This window comes from Mercenaria mercenaria, chromosome 9, assembly GCF_021730395.1.
Source record: "Mercenaria mercenaria strain notata chromosome 9, MADL_Memer_1, whole genome shotgun sequence".
Taxonomy (NCBI): Eukaryota; Metazoa; Mollusca; class Bivalvia; order Venerida; family Veneridae; genus Mercenaria; species Mercenaria mercenaria.
The window spans coordinates 13,436,817-13,460,238 of NC_069369.1; the positions used below are offsets into that span (position 1 = coordinate 13,436,817).

General features: G+C 36.3%; 1 protein-coding gene across 1 annotated transcript; it reads right to left on the reverse strand.

The window, feature by feature from the left end:
• Window positions 1-3,267: 3,267 nt before the first annotated feature.
• Window positions 3,268-16,811, reverse strand: LOC123547741 (protein TEX261-like). The gene is made up of 5 exons (XM_053550847.1): window positions 16,648-16,811; window positions 11,254-11,333; window positions 9,210-9,363; window positions 6,953-7,020; window positions 3,268-6,225 (listed from the first exon to the last, which is right to left on the reverse strand). Exons 1-5 carry the CDS (start codon window positions 16,715-16,717, stop codon window positions 5,992-5,994), a joined length of 606 nt encoding a protein of 201 aa, XP_053406822.1. The 5' UTR covers window positions 16,718-16,811; the 3' UTR covers window positions 3,268-5,991.
• Window positions 16,812-23,422: the final 6,611 nt, after the last annotated feature.

Below are 23,422 nucleotides of genomic sequence, written 5' to 3' on the forward strand. Positions count from 1 at the left end.
GATAACACATTAACAAGAAATTTAAATCAAGTACTGCAGTAAGTTCTATTAAAACAACAAATAATGACCTCATTTTGTAGTAAACTACATTCTATAAAAGCTGCAACCGACAACCTGTAATAGCAAAACGTTCAGACCAACCTTCTGAATGTATCCCTCGGGTATTCTAAAACCATCTACTGCAAAATCATTAATATTTGTGGAGGATTAATTTTCGTGGATTTCATGGTTTGTTTATGGTAATCCATAAAATTAAATCACAACCACTACAGAAATGTCCCACTTGTTTTAAATTTACAATCTGAAAACCACAAATTCATGGCCCCAATGAAACTGCCTTTTTGAACTAAACCACAATATTTCATGCCCACAAAGTAAGTTTACAGTATCTAAGCAGCCCATAATAAACCATCTATAAAGTCTCTGCATAGCAGCATAATCAAACACACTAAACACTAAAAGCCTGCCTATATTAAATATTTTTAAAGGGTCATAGTTCAAACAATCGACCCTATGTCTTCAGCCTGAATTTTTTTTTAAAAACTGTGTTAATACTAAATCAACCTCAGGAGGAAAGTGAGGCATGTGTGACCCTGACCTTTAACAGAGTGACCCCAAAATTAAACAAGAGGGCCAAGATGGCCCTAGGTCGCTCACCTAAGAAACACACCATAACAGTGTAAAACATGTTTGACCTAGTGATTTCATGGAAACAAATATTCTTACCAATTTTCATTAAGATTGGACCAAAAAATTGGTCTCTTGCGATAAAACAAGCATTTTCTTAGATATGACATAGTTTTTGACCCTAGATGACCCATGTTCAAACTCGACCTAGATTTTTTCAAGGCAATCATTCTGACCAAAATTCATGAAGATCAATTGAAAAATACAGCCTCTATCGCATACACAAGTTTTTTCTTTGATTTGACCAAGTGACCTAGTTTTTGAACTCAGATGACCCATATTCAAATTCGACCTAGATTTCATTAAGGCAATCATCCTGACCAAATTTCATAAAAATCAATTGAAAAAAACAGTCTCTATCGCATACACAAGATTTTTCTTTAATTTGACCTAGTGACCTAGTTTTTGACCTCAGATAACCCATATTCAAACTCGACCTAGACTTCATCAAGGCAATCACTCAGACCAAATTTCATGAAGATCAATTGAAAACTACATCCTCTATTGCATACACAATGTTTTTCTTCGATTTGACCTAGTGACCTAGTTTTTGACCCCAGATGACACATTTTCGAACTCGGCCTAGATTTTTTCAAGGTAATCATTCTTGCTAAATTTCATGAAGATCAGTTAAAAAATACAGCCTCTATCACATACACAAGGTTTTTCCTTGATTTGACCTAGTGACCTAGTTTTTAACCCGAGATGACCCATTTTCAAACTCGGCCTAGATTTCATCAAGGTAATCATTCTGACCAATATTCATGAAGTTCAATTGAAAAATACAGCCTCTATCGTATACACAAGGTTTTTCTTTGATTTGACCTAGTGACCTAGTTTTTGACCCGAGATGACCCATTTTCGAACTCGGCCTAGATTTCATCAAGGTTATCATTCTGACTAATATTCATGAAGATTGATTGAAAAATACAGCCTCTATCGCATACACAAGGTTTTTCTTTGATTTGACCTAGTGACCTAGTTTTTGACCCGAGATGACCCATTTTCGAACTCGGCCTAGATTTTATCAAGGTTATCATTCTGACCAATATTCATGAAGATTAATTGAAAAATACAGCCTCTATCGCATACACAAGCTAAATGTTGACAGACGACGGACGACAGACGCCAGACGACGGACATCGAACTTTCAGAAAAACTCACCTGAGCATTGCTCAGGTGAGCTAAAAAGGTCATCTACTCTGCATGCCCAATCATCCTATGAAGTTTCAACATCCTGGGTCAAGTGGTTCTCAAGTTATTGATGGGAAATGGTTTTCCATGTTCGGGTCCCTGTGACCTTGACCTTTAACAGAGTGACCCCAATATCAATAGGGGTCATCTACTCTGCATGACCAATCATCCTATGAAGTCTCAACCTTCTGGGGCAAGTGGTTCTCAAGTTATTGATCGGAAATGGTTTTCCATGCTCAGGCCCATGTGACCTTGACCTTTGATGGAGTAGCCCCAAAAACAATAGGGGTAGTCTACTCCAAAGCCCTGCCACCCTATGAAGTTTGAAGGTTCTAAGTCAAATGGTTCTCTAGTTATTTATCGGAAATGAAGTGAAACATACTGAAGGATGGACGGACGGACAGGGCAAAAACAACATGTCTCCCCCAGTTGGGGGGAGACATAATTATTTGGTCACTGTGAACTGGACGTTTGACATACTGACCTCAAATCAATAATTATGGGTCATTTACCAGTCACAGGTGACCTCCATATCAAATGTGATCTTAGACCGAAGAATTCTCTAGTTATTTGGCAAAAATGTTCTACTGTTCTGGGTTAATATGACCTTGACCTCTGCTGGTCATGATCAACCTCCCTATCAAGTAACTTGATCCTAGGCCCAAACATTCTCAAGTTATTGTCCGGAAATGGTTAAACTGTTCTGGGTCAGTGGCCTTGACCTTAGACCTACTGGTCTAAAAATCAGTAGGGGTCATCTGCTAGTCATGACCAATCTCCCTATCAACTTTAATGATCCTAGGCCAAAGCATTTGTGAGTTCTCATCCGGAAACCGATTGGTCTACAGACAGACCAACCAACATTATCATAACAATATACCCCTCTGTCTTCCAAATGGGGCATAATAAAAGTCTTGTCCAAAAACACAAAACTAAATGATTATTACATTATTTTGAGTCACACATTGATGCAATTGTAACAGAATAAATACTTTTTAAACAAAAATTCATAACTTACATTTACACATCACTCTAAAGTTGACAACAGCCGTAGAACACAAAATGCCTCCCTTGATGCATTCAGTATCTGCACAAGGAACAGAAATTATTTGGTCACAGTGAACACTACTGAATGTCTGACATACTGACCTCAATTCAATCATTATGAGTCATTTACCAGTCATAAGTGTCCACCATATCAAATGTGATCTTAGACCAATGCATTCTCTAGTTATTTTACAAAAATAGTTCTACTGTTCTCAAGTTATCGTCTGGAAATGGTTTAACTGTTCTGGGTCATAGGGATCATCTTCTGGTCATGATCAACCTTCCTATTAAGTTTCGAGATCCTAGGCCCAAGCATTCTCAAATATTGTTCGGAAATGGTTCAACTGTTCCAGGTCACTGTGACCTTGACCTTTCACCTACTGATCTTAAAATCAATAGGGATCATCTTCTGGTCATGATCAACCTTCCTATTAAGTTTCGAGAGCCTAGGCCCAAGCATTCTCAAAATATTGTTCGGAAATGGTTCAACTGTTCCAGGTCACTGTGACCTTGACCTTTGACCAATTGGTCTCAAAATCAAAAGGGGTCTTCTTCAGTCATTATCAACTTCCCTATCAAGTTTCATGATCCTAGGCCCAAGCATTTTCAAGTTATCCTCAAAGAAACAGTTTAACTGTTCCGGGACACTGTGACCTTGACCTTTGACCTACTAATCTCTAAATCAAAATGGGCCATCTGCTGGTCATGAGCAATATCCCTTTCAACTTTCATGATCCTAGGCCCCAAGTGTTCTTGAGTTATCATCTGGAAACTGATTGGTCTACAAACGGACAAACCGTCAGACATCAGCAAAACAATATAGCCCTCCTCCGAAGAGGGGGCATAATATTATCAGTTGTGCTACTAAACTGCATAGTTAGCCATTCAATAATAGGCCCCATTTTTTTTTTCAAAACGAGCATATTAAGCATGTAAAAAGTTAAATCTCTTTCTGATTTTACAAACTTTTCAGGAGAACAATTATATGAACCTGTTAACAACTGTTCAAATGAAATAGCAACATTTCTGACATACAAAAATATAACTTAAAGAAATAGCTTTAATAGTGTGATAATTACTTATTTTCATTTCTTCTCTTATCTTTACATTTTAGTTGAATATTTTTTCTCAAAATGTTCAAAGAAATCTATAAAACTACATTGTAGAGAGATTATGATTGATTTATCTAACAGCTGGGTAAAGTCAATGGATACACCTGGATCAATACCTCTTGAATATATAGCATTTGTTCATTCAAGATATTTGTAATATACAGGTAATCAGGTATACAAGTACATGTGTAATTTTGTAACAGGTTTTAGTCTTATTACGATTCAATGCAAAAGATGAAAAATAAGGATAGATGTCCCAGAAGCACAGAGCATACCAGATAAGTCTGTACTAAATAGCAAAATAGAGACAAAAACACCAAACAAGCATTGTTAAAGTGATAAAATAACTCAACAGAAAAAAACAAAACAAAAAAATATATTCAAGCAATAGGTAGTCTTAAAAAGAATGTTTTGTTACCTAATTTAAAGGGACATGCCTACAGATGCAGATCAAAATGTTTTGATAATCTACAGATATTATGCCTGAAATATCAAATACGTTACATGAACATTATACTGTGAAATCAGTGAATTTTTTGGGTATAAAATTTCGTGGTCTATGCATAAACAACTTATTCATAAGGAAATGAATTTTCTGGGTTTTTTTCTTCAAGATTAAATCAACAACAAAATCCACAAAAGTTAAACCCCCATGAATATTGCTAATAAAAAGTAGCGCTAAATTTCTCTCTTAAAGATTCTTTACTCAGTATATAGCTTTTTAATATATTTTATAAACTTCATAAATAAGTTTCCAAGAATTCACTGAATCATTTTATCTTTTTACCTATAATTACTAATAAGCAAGGCAAGTTTCTATGTTTTGAAACATTTGGAATCAATTTGAGATGTGCCTGTTTAACATACACAAGAACAGAATTCCAAAGACTTTTTTTTTTAGAAAATTGAGCAAAAACTAGTCTTAGAGACACATAATTATAGAACTTAGAATCAGTTTATAAATACAATTTCCAACAATAAAGCTTTTATAAAAGACTTTCCCAAGAATTCTATAAATATCTATAAATACAAAGTTACATGCCAATATTTTCCCCAAAATGCAATAAATCCCACTAAATGTTCCCCATATTGACCTTCTCTCTCTACTCTATCAGTATACAAGTTTTAAAAAACTTCTGTTATCATTTGAGCCGCGCCATGAGAAAACCAACATAGTGGGTGTGCGACCAGCATGGATCCAGACCAGCCTGCGCATCCGCGCAGTCTGGTCAGGATCCATGCTGTTCGCTAACAGTTTCTCCAATTCCAATAGGCTTTAAAAGCGAACAGCATGGAGCCTGACCAGACTGCGCGGATGCGCAGGCTGGTCTGGATCCATGCTGGTCGCACACCCACTATGTTGGTTTTCTCATGGCACGGCTCATTTACAAAACCAGGAAACTGTTTTACAGTTTCTTGTTGTACTTGTCCAGATCAGTGATCATATGACATTGCAGTGTCTGCACTGTTCTACATGTAGGATCAGTAACCACATACCATTACAGTGTTTTCACCAAAATAGCCTTGGATCAGTAAAAACATATTAGCATTGGAGTGTTTTCAGTGTATTGGTCCAGGATTACATGGTATTACAGTACCCTTAGTCACAACACACTTCATTTAACTCTATGCAATAAAGAATATTAAATATATCATAAACTTCTCTCAACCAGCCAAGGTGACAAAATATAGGAATATAATGCAGAACAATTGTGTACTGCAGGGTACATTATAATTATCCATACAGAAAACATTTTTTTCTATCTATCACAAGTTTTAAAAAGCACTGTAAACATTACTAAAAACAAACAGTCATAGGTATTGGCATTTCTTCGGGACTACCATTTACATTCCTACATTAATGTGAATATTGAGTTCACAACTACAGCACATAACATAAAAGCTTAATGGTTTTCTTCAATCTCATAAAACAGCTTTAAAATTTATCTCCTCAAAAGTGTTTTTTCACTCTCTGCGGTAACACACTTTCCTGTGCGGTTTTCAACATAGCAAGAAGTCCGTATTTCTTCCCTTTGCGGCTGAAATAATTTGAGACAACGTCTGTTTCATCACCTGTCATGTTTGGTCTTTCGGCCATGGTTGGTAAAACATTTTCATTTGCTGATAATGACACAAAGAAAGCAAATGGTACCATCCACAAACATACTGTGAAATATGCCAGCACCTGAAATATATTTATCTATCAGCTTAGTAACTTCTACTGAAGGGCTACAAGGACATATTTTTCATCAAGAGGAATCACTTGATCACGTCAATGAACCAAAATCCTTATTTCCACAAAATGGAAGAGATGGAAATGCGTATTGAATTTGTTATTGTATAATGACCGGCTAGGGTGTTACTGTTATTAGACAAAATGCGGCATAATGTTGAACGATGTATAACAAATTTTATGACAAATAGATAAAATTACAAAACATGGATCTATATAGATAATCATAAAAGTATACAATACATACAAACTGTGCAAGAAACAAATGGGTCACATTTTGCAGTTAAGGTTTTGTAGAATGTAAATTATGAGTCAAAGTCTATTTAAATGCCTTTTTCACCAAATTTCATAAACAGTAGGATTTTAACAATGCCTTGTTTGATTTGCTAGGTTTTACATCACATCAACATAACTAAGGTAATATGACAACTTTAAACGGTGGAGGAAATCCCAAAGTACTTATACAGGCATTATTTCAGGCACACACTGATACCTGGGTAGTGCCACCAACCTTCTGTGAGCAAGAGGGATTGCTTCCTCATATAAAAGAATTATACATCGGTAACATCCTCCATGTGGGGTTTCAAATTTATGATATTCCTGGTTATTTTAGATATGATTAACTGACTTATTTCCAAGTAGAGAAACATTTATGATATACTTCCCTATGTTGTATTACCTCATGGAAGGGATACCACTCTGATGTAAAATGTGAGAATGCCAGGTAATGATTCACAGTCACTGACACTGAAATAGTTATTCAACAATATGTTATAATTCAGATATAAAACAGCTTTTATCAAGACTGAAAAACACGACTACAGCTGCAATAAAAGTCCCCTACTGATTGGGACATCTGTTATATTTACAGCTAAAGAAAACACTTTTTTAACCCTTACCTTGCTAAATTTCTAAAGTGGACTAGTCCATCATTCAATTTGGGCAATACCATTTATTATTTGATGGGGGTGTTCACTGAAAATTTACTGACTGAATAGCGAACAGTGCAGACCATGATCTGCCTGCACAGCAATAACTGGCTGCCAGCAGGCTAAAGGTTAAACTGAACTGAAAACCTGCATATTCTCCTAATAGCATACCATCATGAAAAAATTCTTTCTCTTTTAAAAGTTAACATGGAATTTATCTTTGTCACTGACAGATAGACAGATAGATAGTCATGCAGATAGACAAAATAAAATGATGTGCATATTATACAAATTGCCTTCTCTTGTACTTTTTAAGTTAGTGCAAAATTCACTTCTCTGTCATATACCAGTACTTTAAAACATTTGCATAATCTCCATACTGCCATCTATCTATGTACCAAGTTTCATGAAAAAATCTCTTGTACTTTTAAAGTTATCTCAAGGTCACCCTATCCCTATCATCTATCAAATTGACAAAAAGAACAAATGCCTCCCACACCCCCATGATCAATATGTCTAAATTTTTACGAAACTGCAACAATACAATGAAGATCAAACTAATGAACTGCCAGCACAGGTAATGCTTAATCAGATGTCTGAAGAACCCTAAAGCAACTGACCCTCATGCAAAAAATAAGGTTTAAAATCAATTATGCTCTGGCACAGGTAAGGTTTAAACTAATACCATTTAGGCAAATACAATGTTTAAACCAATAACACTCTGGCATATGTATGGTTAAAACTAATGACCCTTGGCAAAGGTAAGGTCAGAGCAACAGATAAGCTGCGTATTTGCATAAATACCCAATTAAATTTTGCAAAATACCCAATAGATTTATTTTTAATGTGTATCAAAACTCAAACAAAATTTAACCAAAATACCCAATTCTCATCCTGATGTGTGCGTATCTTTGAAATACTTAAAATAATTTGTCCGCGTAAGTCAACTGTTCAAATAATGTTACATTTGTCAGCTTGTTACACTTGTCAGCTGTATTAGTCTCGGGCTTTCGATAACAACGATGCAGTCCGAAGTAATCCTACTTTTTCATCTGTATGGATAAGCGCTCACAATAAGCGTCTGTTAGCAAAATTGCATTAAAACGGGGTAGAAAAAAATCCAAAGGAATTAAAGCAGTCCGGTGTAATTTTCTCCTGTCAGTCTCAGATGGGGAGAAGGATGTTATACGTATATTAAATGATAATATTTCTAGCTGCGTAAGTTATTCACCAGTAAACGAAATGTTGAGTGATCTACTAGACCAAATACTGGACGATGTGTTATGCACAGTCACACAAAAATTCTTATAAAACATTTACACATTCTGGTGATAGTGTCAATAAAAAACTTTGAGTAAATGGAAAATCAGGTATTCATGGCTGCTGATTAAAGGCAAGTCAAATGAAATGAGAATGCATGGAAACCCAATAAAACTTCATGGGGTAATATGTGAATACCCTATTGATTTTAGGCAATACCCAGTTATAACCAAAATTATGGGGTAATACCCAATTCATCCTGAAAGCTTATCTGTTGCTCTAAAGGTTCCTCCACTGACAGCATTCTGTATCAAAAACAGAACAAAATGACGGAGGATCTCCTTCATCTGAGAGTAAACAAATATTCATTCTGGCATAAAACTGGTGTTTTTATTGTTTCCAAGGAGTGTGTTACCTTAACATTTAAAGTAAAAGTTAATTTTTTATCAAAAATATAGCTAACTATTAGTGATGCTGGAGTTTATGAAGCATTTTGCATTTGAGCCTCACCATAAAAAAAACCAACATAGTGCATTTGCGACCAGCATGGATCCAGACCAGCCTGTGCATCTGGTAAGGATCCATGCTGTTCGCTAACAGTTTCTCAAATTGCAATAGGCTTTGAAAGCGCACAGCATGGATCCTGACCAGACTGTGCGGATGCACAGGCTGGTCTGGATCCATGCTGGTCACAAATGCACTATATTGGTTTTTTGATGGTGCGGCTCATTTCCTTTTAAAACCTACCAACAGAACCAATAAATCCTGGTGATGTGAGAGCAAAGTATGGGAAATCGTTCAACAGCAGATAGTAAGCTCCGTTTCCCAGCAGGCCACACAATATGACAGTGAATGGTAGCTCCTCAAACAACAGTAGGCATACATACACAGCTGTAGTAAACTTAAATATACATAAAATTCTCTAAATGAACACTACAAGAGGAGAGGTAGTATACAGATAAAGTGTTAAGTTCTCAAACCTAAGTCACTGATTCAGCCCCCTTGCAATGTTAGCCATGGCTGTGCTTCTTATTACATCCTAAGTCACTTGTTCATGCCCCCTATTATAACAAATGCTTCATTTCCTCTTATTACACACTAGGTCACTGGTTAGAGCCCCCTGAATTGTTAGCCATGGCTTCATTTCCCCATTTTACAACCCAAAGTCACTTGTTCGTGCCCCCTGAAATGATAGCAACAGTTTCACTTCCCCATTTTACACCTTAAGTCACCTGAAATGCTTGTCGTGGCTTCACTTCCCCTTATTACACTTATATTAGGATTATTAATTTAAGACGCTAGAGAGATTTAAAGAAGCTTAAAGAGCTGTACTTTAATACATTTTGACCATGTTTTACATGTATGTACATCAGGTTAATCATTATCAAAGTTGTTCATTGATTTGACCTTGTGACACAGTTTTTAACCTCAGATACCCATTGAATTTTTGAACTTGACCTAGAGTTCATACAGAGAAACATTCTGATAAAGATTCTTCATGATCATGTTGAAAAAGTTGCCTCTAAAGTGTTAATACAGTTTTTCTGTGATTAGACCTAATGACCTGATTTTTTCACAAGTGTCACAGTTACAAACTTATCCTTCATTTAAAACAGATGAACATTCCAACCAAATCTCATGAACATCAGATAGAAAATGTGGTCATAAGAGTGTTAACAATGTCTTTATATGATTTGACCCAGTGACCTAATTTTTGAAAAAAAAATCCAGTTTCAAACTTAACCTAACTTTCATACAGACGAGCATTCTGACAAAGTTGTATGAAGATCAAGTCAAAAATGTTGCTTACAGAGTATTAACAAGGTGTTTCCATGCACTGACTCAGTGACCTAGTTTAAGATGCCAGATAAACCAGGTTTAAAATATAATCTAAATTTCATGGAGATATAATTCTAACAGCTTTTATGAGGATCAAATAGCAAATAAGGTTTTTACTATGATTTGACCTAGTGGCTTAGTTATTTACCTAAGGTAATCCAGTTTTTAAACTTCACCTAGAATTAATAGAAATAAATATTCTGACAAAGTTTTATGAAGATCAAGTAATAAATATTGCCTCTAGAGAGTTAACAAGGTTTTTCTATGATTTAACCTAGTGACCTAGTTTTTAACGTCAGGTAGTCCAATGTAAAACTCATCCTACATTTCACAGAAACATTCTGACAAAGATTTAAGAAGATCAAGCTGAAAATGAGCCCTCTGGTGTGTTAACAACGTTTTCTATGATTTGACCTAGAGACCTAGTTGGAGAACTCGGGTAATCCATTTTCAAACTTGACCTATATTTCATAAAGACAAACATTTTGACAAAGTTTTATGATGGTGCGGTAGAAAATGTTGTCTCTAGAGTGTTAACAATGCTTTCCTATTAATTGACCCAGTGACCTAGTTTTTGACCAAAAGTTGACCAAGGAACAAACTTGTTGGGTAACATTCTGACCAACTTTCATTAATATTTGGCCAAAGTTGTGACATCTAGAGTGCTGCAAAATTGTTAACAACGCACTTTAGACAACAATGGACAACGGACACGGGGAGATCACAAGACTTCACCTTTTAGCACATTGTGCTCTGGTTAGCTGAACACAGTAGAAACTTCAGTTCTGGAACAGTTTCAGCTACTGGTAATCATTTAGTGGTACTTACAAATCTTATTTATTAATTTTAAATATGTTGTGAGATCCCTGATAATCATCAAACTACAGCTCTCAATGAGAAACTTTCTGCATAAGAATGAGAGAAGATGAAGCCTTGCTGTATAAATACTTACTATGATCAAATATCCAATAACTTTACTTGTAAACACTGTATACTCTTCAACCAACTCTGCCAAGTAGTAAAGACCTGCAGCTGCAAAAAAACATAATGTCAAATTTATACTGAAGATTGGCTTTACAGTTCCTGACCAAAGTGGCCAGTACCTACAGATTCCTGGCCAAACTGATCACTCTCTGCTAGACTGGCTCCACTCCCTGTTTGTTCTGTCATATTCTCATATATATAGGTTTCTTCATGAATAGTGGAAGTAACTCCAGCAGGTTGTTTCGATGTTGACATTTTTTATTGCCCCTGGCTCCAAACATGTATGGTTTAGCCATCAGATAGAAATGTGCTATTTTAAAGCTTTAAAATTTACTTACAGATTCCTTACCAAAATAACCACTTATTACAAATGTTTCATAGTCAGTCTAGCTCAATGTCCGTCGTCTGTAGTCCATCCGACAACATTTTCTAAAAATATTTTGTGACCGCTCAGGTGAGCTAAAAACAAGAAAGTAGGTCAGTAGGTCAAGGTCACTGTCAGGTGACCCCTAATCACTTGGGGTCATCAGGTAATTATATCAAAACAGTCTAGGAAATATGATCTGAGTAATTATTCCTATATAACTCATATACATGGGTGAAAGTATGGAATATTGAAAATCCTGAAAAATTTGCTGGGGGCTTGGGGGTGGCTAGGGCCCCCTGTGGGTCCAGGGCATAGCCCTGGTGGGGTGAGGGGAGCTCCTGGAAGCTCCTGAGAGTTAGTGATTTTGAACGCTTAGAACAGCCCTATTCTAGCCTTATATGTGTGCCAAAAGTTTACTAATTATAATGCACAAAATGCGTGATTTTCAGTTCACAGTAACTTTTCTAAGTCAAGGACTTGTTTCAACAATATACCCTCAACAAAATAAATTATTTTTGTAAGATTCAGACTGAAACAACCTGAATATTCTAGCAAAATTTTTGTTTTTTTCATGCCACCATATTTTAATGTTTGGCACAACTTTCACATAATGCAGACCCTGCAATATCCGGTTTTCGTAGCCAAATACCCCATCGATCACAATCAGTGTCACATTCAGATAGCCAAGCCCATCTCCATTTGTTACCATGTTTGCTTTCTAAGTCCTAAGTATTGTACGCTAGCGGTAAAAACTTCATTTTTCATGCACTATCCCGTGCAGCCCTAATTACGACGTGTTAATCCCCGAAAGAAATCTTGATCTTCTTCGCGTTCCTCGTGGAAAGATTGATACTTTGGAAATAAAAACATTAACAATTATGGTAATTATTCTGTTGATAAAATAAGTACTGGCCTTGTTTTCGTCATCAGTTAAAACCCCCTCAAAGAGCTAAAAGAAGTATGTCGGTATCATGGCATTTGCCCTAGATTGTCATGGCATTACGTCATGTTTTCGCGCCATGTGATATAGCAAGTGACCCCCAGGGCAGGGCCTCTTTTCACCCCAGGGGAATAATTTGAACAATCTTGGTAGAGGACCACAAGGCAATGCAACATAACAAATATCAAAAGCCTAGGCCCTGAAGTTTCAGGCAAGAAGATTTTTAAAGCTTTTTCCTATATAAGTCTATGTAAAACTTGAGACCCCCAGGGCAAGGCCTCTTTTTGGTAGAGGACCTCAAGGCAATGCTACTTACCAAATATCAAAGGCCTTAATCTTGTGGTTTTAGACAAGAAGATTTTTAAAGTTTTTTCCTATATAAGTCTATGTAAAACTTGGGACCCCCCAGGCGGGACCTCTTTTCACCCCAGGGGCATAATTTGAACAGGTACAAATTGAACAATCTTCATAAAGGACCATTAGATGATATCACATACCAAATATCAAGGCTCTACGCCTTGTCACTTTGGACAAGAAGATTTTTAAAGTTTTTCTTTCGGTTGCCATGGCAACCAGAGTTCCACATGGAATTCAATTCTTTGAACAATTTTGAATGGGAACCACCCAAGGATCATTCCTATGAAGTTTGATGTATTCTGTCCAGTGGTTTTCAAGAAGATTTTTTATAAAATGCTGACGGACGGACGACACAACGGACATTTAGAGGTCACAAAAGCTCACCAGGTGAGCTAAAAAGGGTCATAATTCTGACAAAATGCATGTTAGAGTTATGGTTTTTGGTCTACTAATCCAATAATGATAAACAATAGTGCAAAGGTTCAAAGCTGTAGCTCTTATAGTTTTGGGTTAAAACTAAGAAAATCAAATTTTCTAAATATAAAAAGGGCCAAATGTTACTCTGACAAAATGCTTATCAGAGTTATGATTCTTGGCCTACCTTAGTACCTGGTCTGACGTGATGCAAAGTTTCAAAGCTATACTGGTAGTTGCTATTGTTTTTGAGAAAAGGTAGACCTAAACAAAAAATTTAACTATTAATGCTGATGCCAACATCAAGTGACACCAATATCTTACAGATTTTTAAAAAAAAAATCAGACAAGTTAATAACCACAATCTATAGACTGCTGGCCAAAATGACCACCATTTACAGATTTCTGACAAAAATGACAACTCTTTACAGATTTCAGACCAAAATGACCATGATCTAAAGATTGTTTTGGGTAAAAGTATATGTCTCAGGATTCGCAACTCTGCAAAAAGATGTTGGTAGATCACCAGCACAAACTTAAGTTCCATTTATATATGAAAAACAATTTTACACTATAGATCAAAATTTCTAGCAATTGAATTATTCTGCATGAAAGCTTTCTATGATTTTTGGATCCATCACTTATGTTTCGAAACTATTTCGTGACAATCATTTTATGGCTAAAATCTAGTTGTTAGACTAGCCAATACATCATATATTTCACTTGTGATTTACTGAATATCTAAACTGAACGTTCATTTTCAGCAACAACAAAACATCATTATTGACGGAATAGCTTATTGTCACACATAAATAAAAGTAGGGCTGTGTATCAGTTGGAATTAACAATACATGTATGGATACCAAATGATCAATATTTGATATATCATATGATATCACGGTTCACTCTGGGTCAATTTCCCTTTGCGCCAACAAATTCGCCAATCAGAAAAAGTTTGCGCCAGTGGCTCTGAAGTTGGAGCCAATAGCCTGTGGTGCTGGGCAACATACCATTTTTTTTTTTCAATCTCTATTTCATTTGATATGTTAACCATGCAATATGCTCTGGAACCAGTCTATCCTAATAACACATTGATTCTAAAATAGTTTTAATCTTCCCAACCATTTTCAAGAACATTTTCAAAACAAAAGTAATTGCTCAATCTATAAAAGTATCCCTATATATAGTTTACCATTTTTGAATTATCTCCCTTTAATGGTCATTTTTTACTTCTTAGATGTTTTATAAACATGAATATTTAGCTCTTTATTTTTTAACTTTTTATTTTAAAATTTATATAAGGTCATTCATCCAAAACAGAGTTGTTTTATTTTATGACTTTTCAAAAGCTTTTTAAAAAGTTTCGTTATATATACCTAAATTTCTTTTTCGTTCCATACATATTACTGTATAGCAAATACCACCTAAAGGTACAAGCAGTGATTTTTTTGGACAAAATAAAGGTGCCTGTGCCCGCTGAATTGGGAAAATAAGCGCGATAATTCCCCAAATTGGGAAAAATAGAAATATGTTTAATTTCCATACTAAGTGATATAAATCTGTACATTTCCTAACTGAATTTTGTTTAAAGAATTTATATTTTTTCAAAACCACTTTTGGATTTAAAATCGTGAAATTTTTGGTTGATAAAATAAATTAAGACACCAATACAACTTGTAATAATTGTATTTATCAATTTTCACTTCATTCCCTTGAAATTTGATAATGTCCGAAATTTTGACTATCCGAAATTCGGTACAATCGCGGCGATTTTGATGACCAATTTTTCAAAAACTAGGTGAAATATTGTCATTTTTCATTACCATAAATGATTAACTGACATAATGAAACATATTTAAACCAACTGTAGTCCATATTTCTCTTGAAAATCGGCAATGTTTTGTTTGTCACGTGTTTTCGCGACGGTAACTTTGATGCAATTCTGATCTTAAAACGGATGTCATTTCTGCCAATTTCATGTTAGATATCGTGGATCTCACGCCCGAATATATACTGTTACATTTTGGAAATAAAATATTATAATTTGAGGGGGGAAAACATTTCTTTTTTAGGGGAAAAATAGACAATTTTTTGGGAAAAAATGGCCTATTTTGGCGAGGGGAAAGTGCCGATATTCGGCAGTAAAAATACGCAAAAAAAAATCACTGACAAGTAGCTCTTTATTTTGAAGCTCTTGGGTGGTGCTTTTAAAAATTTATCCCGTGTATCAATGCTATATGTTGGGCACGTAAAAGAACCAAAAGAACTGCTTTGCTTCAGTTCATTTATATCTCAGAGATTCTCTGACTGAAATTTTACAAACGCGACTGAAATTTACAAACTCATAGATTCATTTAACACTGATATTTTACGATCGCGCAAATTCATCTAATATTGATAGTTTTACGATCGCATATAATTTAGTTTTTTTTTAATTCTTTGATCGTGCTTCAACATGTCATTATTTCCAGCATTTTTTCAGTCCTTGTGATGACCATTAATTCGGCGAATTGGCTGAATATTGAAAATAACTTGTAAATGTATCTTGCGTTTTTAGCATAAAAAATGGGTGGAGTTTTAGAAGCGCGCAGCTAATATTTCTTTTTGTTTGCTTTCGTAAAAGTAGGGGGGGGGCTAAATTTGGCAAATCAGATTGACTGATAATTATTTTTGCATGCAGGAACACTCTCGTGACTCCGGGAAGTTTTAAAGTATGCCCCGAGGTGTAATTCGATTTCGACACATTGGTGAATTGTCTTCGTGTATTGCTATATATTGGATTATCCATTACTACGTCCATGAAAAAGATCAGAACATCAGATAGATGATTATCTTGTTGGCGCCAATGAAATTTGCCAATTGAAGATTTTTAGCGTCAGAATTTACATCGATGTTGTAGCATTTGGCGCCATTGGCGACCGACAGCGGGAACCCTGTGATATTCTTATATTTACAAGTATGTGTCACTGAGTAACACTTTTTCATATGCTTTTAAACATAACATGTATTTCTTGATCAGTAAAGAATTCCGGTTTATGTAGGCCATGTATGCAATTTATGACATGGCTCTCGAGCCTAAAGTCAAGGAAACTATTTCAAATCCATGTCTGGCTTTGGTCACTGAAACACTAGTGGTACACTTTAAACTTTATACCATTTCAAACTAACCAGAAACTGATCTTTTTATATTGAAATCAAGGTCAAACTGATTTTTTATTGAAAAGTTAAATTTGACAACTCGACAAAATTGTCGCGAAAACAGATGACTTCTAAATTTTACCTACCTATTGATAAAGTTACGACAAGTATTTGAATGCTCAATGCAATCCAACTTAACAAATACAAAAACCACATGGTGCAATTAATTACAAATAACTCGAATGTATTGAAAATTAACAAAAACTATTCTTTTTTTCTTCCTTGCCGGTGAAATTCGTGTGAATCTTTATCTGTGAAAATAGTAACCCAACACAACAATAGGTCACAACACACTAAATATATTGCACCGTTTCTTGAAATGATAATGATAAAACATGAAATAAGCATATGTAGTGATAGTAGGTTTATAGGCCACTTCCAATAGCCTTGCTGTTGGGTTAACCTTTTAGTGACGTGGTTAGAGTGTCCGCCTGCGGATCACGAGGTCTGGGGTCCGAGCCCCAGTAGGGACCTTGGTATTTTCTCTCCCAGGATTTACTTTAATGCTGACGAGGATGTTTGACAGACTCATGCAGTAAGCATGGAGGGTCATTCTGGCGAGCTAGTGAGCTCTGAAAAGTAAAGGGGACAGAAGTGTAGTGACAGTAGGTTTATAGGCCACTTCCAACAGCCTTGCTGTTAGGTTAAAAGGTGCTACATAAACCGGTTTAAACTCCCCAGTGGTGGTTTTGCCACTGACTGTTCCAAGGCAGTGCACCACTGTGTTCCTTTGTTTTGTCCTTGTGTGTTTACTTTGTGCGTGTGTGCATCACAGTGTTGATCATGTGCACGTTTGGGAAGGCTGCGTTTTTAGAACGTGGCTTTCCCTGTTGGATATTCTTCCTCGTTTTTAACCCTTTAGTGACATGGTTAGAGTGTCCTCCTACGTATCATCAGGTCCGGGGTTCAAGCCCAGTAGGCACCTTGGTATTTTCTTTCCCTGGATTTACTTTACCTATTATCTTTATACTGATCAAGTCACCAGGTATCAAAAATATATAGATTAGGAATGCAAGTTGGTCTTAAAAATGTTTAGTCACAGCATGATGTCGTATTTCCAGTCAGACAAATCTACCTAAGAATTAAGATGAGATGGTTATATAATAGGTAGTCTCCTAATGGGGGCCTGGCTGTAAAATATACTGGGCCATTTATAATCAAGGACAATAGGACAGATGGAGTTTCTCCTGCAAAATATGCACCGTAAGCCTGTAGATCTCTTCCTCCTATTGCAGGGCCACTCCTCATTGAATTACAGGAAGTCCAACATGAGACTGTATAGTCCACTTTCTACAAAAAGGCAAACTCTAAAGGAAGGCCAACATCTGACTTCAGTAGATCTACTCTTGTAGAAAGGCCAACATTAGTAAATTTTGTTTGTTACTGACCCTCCCTGGAAATATGTGGTGTCAGTCATAAGAAAGGCCAACATGAGAATTCAATATCAAAAATAAGAATAAATTCACAAATTTTCGGAGAAAACATATCAATAATATACATATATATAACACTAATAGATATGTTTGTAAAACACATGTACCCCTATGATACCCGGTAAGAGGTAACTTTCAATGTTATGCTTGATGTAACCCTTAGGGGGAAAAAACTGCTCAATTTTGCAGTCTTTTTGCAGTGGAACAGCAGTTCTTCAGAAAAACTGCCTTCTTTGCCAGTTATTTAAACTGTTTCCAGCATGAAATGACTAGTAAAAAGCAGTTTTTTTAGAAACTGCATATAATTGGAGGATTTAAAAACTGGTGGCGGCCAGTTTTCTGTAGTTATTTTGAAGTTTTTGTAAATGTTTTCACAAAAAGCAGTTTTACGGGCAGTTAAATGCAGTTATTTTCTAAGAGCAGTATTTTTAGCATCTTTTATGAACAGCAGTATTAAAAAACTGCTAAATACTGCTTCCTGATGTCCCATAATGCAGTGTGAAAGATGGCCACTCACAGTGAAAACTAAAGCATGTGAAAGGTAAAAATGGATTATAACTGCTCAAAAGCAATGTTAAACACAAAATGATGCACAAATAGTTAAATAATTGATAACAACTGTTTTAATGGAGTTAACCAATAAGGCAGGATTAAAGTGTGAAACTCATGCACAGACTAGTACTGGTTGGATTTATAGTCATTTGGTGGAAACTGGTGAAATTGTGCAGATTCAAAGGATTTACAAGATAAAGGACAAACCAGTTCATAACTTGTATAAATGAATCTAAGGTTTGTATTTAAACAGAAAGTCAGCTCATTGTACATTTTATGGCTGGTTAAATCATCACAGTTTAATATTCAAAAGAAAGTATAGAATGAATTACTCCCCTTGGACAAGTTGATGCAAGTTCTTCTTCAGTTTTTTTTTTTTGTGATGTCATTTAAATGGTTAAAGCAAGAATTGTAGTATTTTTGCAGTATTTTATGGTGACATTTAACTGCATAAAACTGATCCTGCAGTTTTGTTGCAGTTTTTTGTGACATCATTATATTTCTTAGCTCATTTACATATTTCGGCCAATTTAACTGCTTTTTCACTACATTTTCAGTGCTTTTCTATTAAATATGTTAATGCAGGCATTTGAAGACAAATAACTGCTAAAAACTGCATTTTGAATGCCCTGAAATATAATGCTGAAAAACTGCAGTTTTACTGCCTTCCTTTTTCCTAAGGGAACCTACTGACACCTCAACAAAATAGTTATCATCTATTGACCACCGACAAATATAAAAATATAAACGCAAGCATTCCCCAGTAATTGATCTAAAATCATTTTCAGCCCCAGGGACATCACCTCTGGCCCACCTTTTCCCGAAGAACAATAGCAACTAGAAAATGCTTTTGTAAAAAAGCGCATGTCTCCCCCAATGCAAAGTCCTATAGGCAAGAAGTCAATAGGGGTCAGGAGCGAAAGTCAAAGAGACACTGATGGTTGGCTGCAATAGGGATCATCTACTTGGCATGTCCAGTCATCCTGCTAAATTTCAACACTCGTGGCCTAGTGGTTCTCAAGTCACTGTTCAGGCTCCTGTGACCTTGACCTTTGATCAAGTGACCTCAAAATAAATAGGGGTCATCTACTCTGCATGTCCAATCATCCTATTAAGTTTCAACATTGTAGGTCAAGTGGTTCTCAAGTTATTTCCAAAAAATGATTTTACATGAACAGGCCACTGTGACCTTGACCTTTAACAGACTGACCCCAAAATCAATAGGGGTCATCTACTCTGCATATTCAATCATCCTATGAAGTTTCAACATTCTGGGTCAAGTGGTTTTCAAGTTATTGATGGGAACTGGTTATCAATGTTCAGGCCCCTGTGACCTTGACCTTTAACAGAGTGACCCCAAAAACAATAAGGGTCATTTACTCTGCATGAACAATCATCCTATGAAGTTTCAACATTCTGGGTCGAGAGGTTCTCAAGTTATTGATTGGAAATGGTTTTCCATGTTCAGGCCCCTGTGGCCTTGACCTTTAACAGAGTGACCCTAAAATCGTTAGGGTTCATCTACTTTGCATGACCAATCATCCTATGAAGTTTCATCATTCTGGGTCAAGTGGTTCTCAAGTTACTGACCGGAAATGGTTTTCAATGTTTTGGCCCCTGTGACCTTGACCTTTCACAGAGTGACCCCAAAATCGTTAGGGGTCATCTACTCTTTATGACCAATCATTCATTAAGTTTCAACATTCTGGGTCAAGTGGTTCTCAAATTAATGACCGGAAATGGTTTTCAATGTTCAGGCCCCTGTGACCTTGACCTTTAATGGAGTGACCCCAAAATCGATAGGGGTCATCTACTTTGCATGTACAATCATCCTATGAAGTTTCAACATTCTGGGTCAAGTGGTTCTCTAGTTATTGATCAGAAATGGTTTTCAATGTTCAGGCCCCTGTGACCTTGACCTTTGATGGAGTGATCCCATAATCAATAAGGGTCATCTACTCTTTATGACCAATCATCCTATCAAGTTTCAACATTCTGGGTCAAGTGGTTCTCTAGTTATTGATTGGAAATGGTTTTCAATGTTCAGGCCCCTGTGACCTTGACCTTTGACGGAGTGACCTCAAAATCAATCGGGGTCATCTACTCTTCATGACCAATCATCCTATGAAGTTTCAACATTCTGGGTCAAGTGGTTCTCTAGTTATTGATCGGAAATGGTTTTCAATGTTCAGGCCCCTGTGACCTTGACCTTTGACGGAGTGACCCCAAAAACAATAGGGGTCGTGTACTCCAGCAGCCCTACAACGCTATGAAGTTTGAAGGTTCTAGGTCAAATGGTTCTCCAGTTATTGCTCGGAAATGAAGTGTGACGGACGGACGGACGGACAGGGCAAAAACAATATGTCTCCCCAGGAGACATAATTACCTACTGACCAAAGGCAATCATTCTAAAGAGTTTGATGGATACATATCGAGATTCCAAGCCTTCATAAGTTATTAATCAAACATCAAATTCAGTGACATAGTCTTCACATTTGACCTACCGGTATTACTTTTTAATGAGATGGTCAAATATCATCCTTGAAAGAGCATCAATCATAGACCTATTTATTTTCCATTAAATTTTATTGACCAGAAACCATTATCCATCTCCACTTGATTGGAACGTTGACCTTCTGACTAAAAAGCAGTCCGAGATTAATGTATTAACAACAATCAACAAACAGTGACAAGTATTCTTTAGTTACTGATCGAAAACCAGTATGTTTTCCAATCGGTGAAGAGCAAAGTACTACATCCTTCATCTTCAAAGGGGTCGGGTTGGTGATGGAGCAGTATTAAACATGAAGGCATTTAACCAAATGACCCAATTTCAAACAGATATCACGAAGAATAACAATCTGATTAGGGCTCTTGGAGAAAATGTGGCATTTGGAGTTCTGCAGCAGAGGTCCGTGATGACACGCAACACGATACCCTTCTCATCACATTATACCAATACCAGGCTAACCAGTTCTAGAAATATCCACTTAATGCCAAGAAACCCATATCCTTTTATTAGAAGGATATTTGCCTTCTAGTCCTCAACAAACATATAAGGGTGCCTTGGGCTCAATAACTGCTCTCTAAAAATGCCATTTACTGTGCCATACCTATATATAAGACAAGAGGACCATGATGGTCCTGAATCGCTCACCTGTCCCCACATGACCCAGTTTTGAACTGAGCATGACGTCGTTTTTTCTATTATTTGACATAGTGACCTAGTTTTAGAGCTCATGTGACCCAGTTTTGAACCTGACCTAGACATCATCGAGATAAAAATTCTGACCTATTTTCATGAAGATCATTTGAAAAAATATGGCCTCTAGAGAGGTCACAAGGTTTTTCTATTATTTGACCTAATGACCTAGTTTTTGAAGGCACGTGACCCTGTTTCGAACTTGACCTAGATATCATCAAGGTGAACATTCTCACCAATTTTCATGAAGATCTCATGAAAAGTATGGCCTCTAGAGAGGTCACAAGGTTTTTCTATTATTTGACCTAACAATAGACCTAGTTTTTGATCGCACGTGACCCAGTTTCAAACTTGACCTAGATATCATCAAGGTGAACATTCAGACCAACTTTCATGAAGATCCATTGAAAAATATGGCCTCTAGAGAGGTCACAAGGTTTTTCTATTTTTAGACCTACTGACCTAGTTTTTGACTGCATATGACCCACTTTTGAACCTGACCTAGATATCATCAAGGTGAACATTCTGACCAATTTTCATGAAGATCCATTGAAAAATATGGCCTCTAGGGAGGTCACAAGGATTTTCTATTTTTAGACCTACTGACCTAGTTTTTGACCGCATGTGACCCAGTTTCAAACTTAATCTAGATATCATCAAGATGAACATTCTCACCAATTTTCATGAAGATCCATTTGAAAAATATGGCTTCTAGAGAGGTCACTAGGTTTTCTATTTTTAGACCTAATGACCTAGTTTTATACCGCACTTGATCCACTTTCAAACTTGATCTAGATATCATCAAGGTGAACATTCAGACCAATTTTCATGAAGATCCATTGAAAAATATTGTCTCTAGAGAGGTCACAAGGTTTTTCTATTTTTAGACCTAATGACCTAGTTTTTGACCGCATGTGACCCAGTTTCGAACTTGGCCTAGATATCCTCAAGATGAACATTCTGACCAATTTTCATGAAGATCCATTGAAAAATATGGCCTCTAGGGAGGTCACAAAGATTTTCTATTTTAAGACCTACTGACCTAGTTTTGGACCGCACTTGATCCAGTTTCGAACTTGACCTAGATATTATCAAGATGAACATTTTGACCAATTTTCATGAAGATCCATTGAAAAATATGGCCCCTATGGAGGTCACAAGGTTTTTCTATTTTTAGACCTACTGACCTAGTTTTTGACCGCACATGACCCAGTTTCGGACTTGATCTAGATATCATCAAGATAAACATTCTGACTAATTTTCATAGAGATCCCATGAAAAATGTGACCTCTAGAGTGGTCACAAGCAAAAGTTTACGCACGCACGCACGGACTGACGGACGAACGACGGACGCTGCGCGATCACAAAAGCTCACCTTGTCACTTTGTGACAGGTGAGCTAAAAATGCCAATAATATTCAAAACTAGCATTGGTACGAATCCTACAAAGTTTTGTTGAACTGCAACCTGTTGTTTAGAGGAGTAGTCTGGAAAAGCTTTTGTGACAGGCAGACAGACGGACAAAGAAGGAAAAACAAATGTATCATAAAAAGAGAATTCAAATATTCAGGAATTCTGTCAATGCACACTTATCTTTATCAAGATTATTTCCAAAGTTTTATAATTATGCTGAGAAGAGGTGGATAAAAACCGGCAACAAATAAAAGAACAGATC

Coding starts and splice junctions, on each gene's coding strand:
- LOC123547741 (XM_053550847.1), bottom strand. CDS start 16,717: ATGTGGTTTTTGTATTTGTTAAGTTGGATTGCATTGAGCATTCAAATA. Junction 9,364..11,253: donor TTATTGGATATTTGATCATA/GTAAGTATTTAT, acceptor TGTATATTTAAG/TTTACTACAGCTGTGTATGT. Junction 6,226..6,952: donor AGTGGTATCCCTTCCATGAG/GTAATACAACAT, acceptor AATATATTTCAG/GTGCTGGCATATTTCACAGT.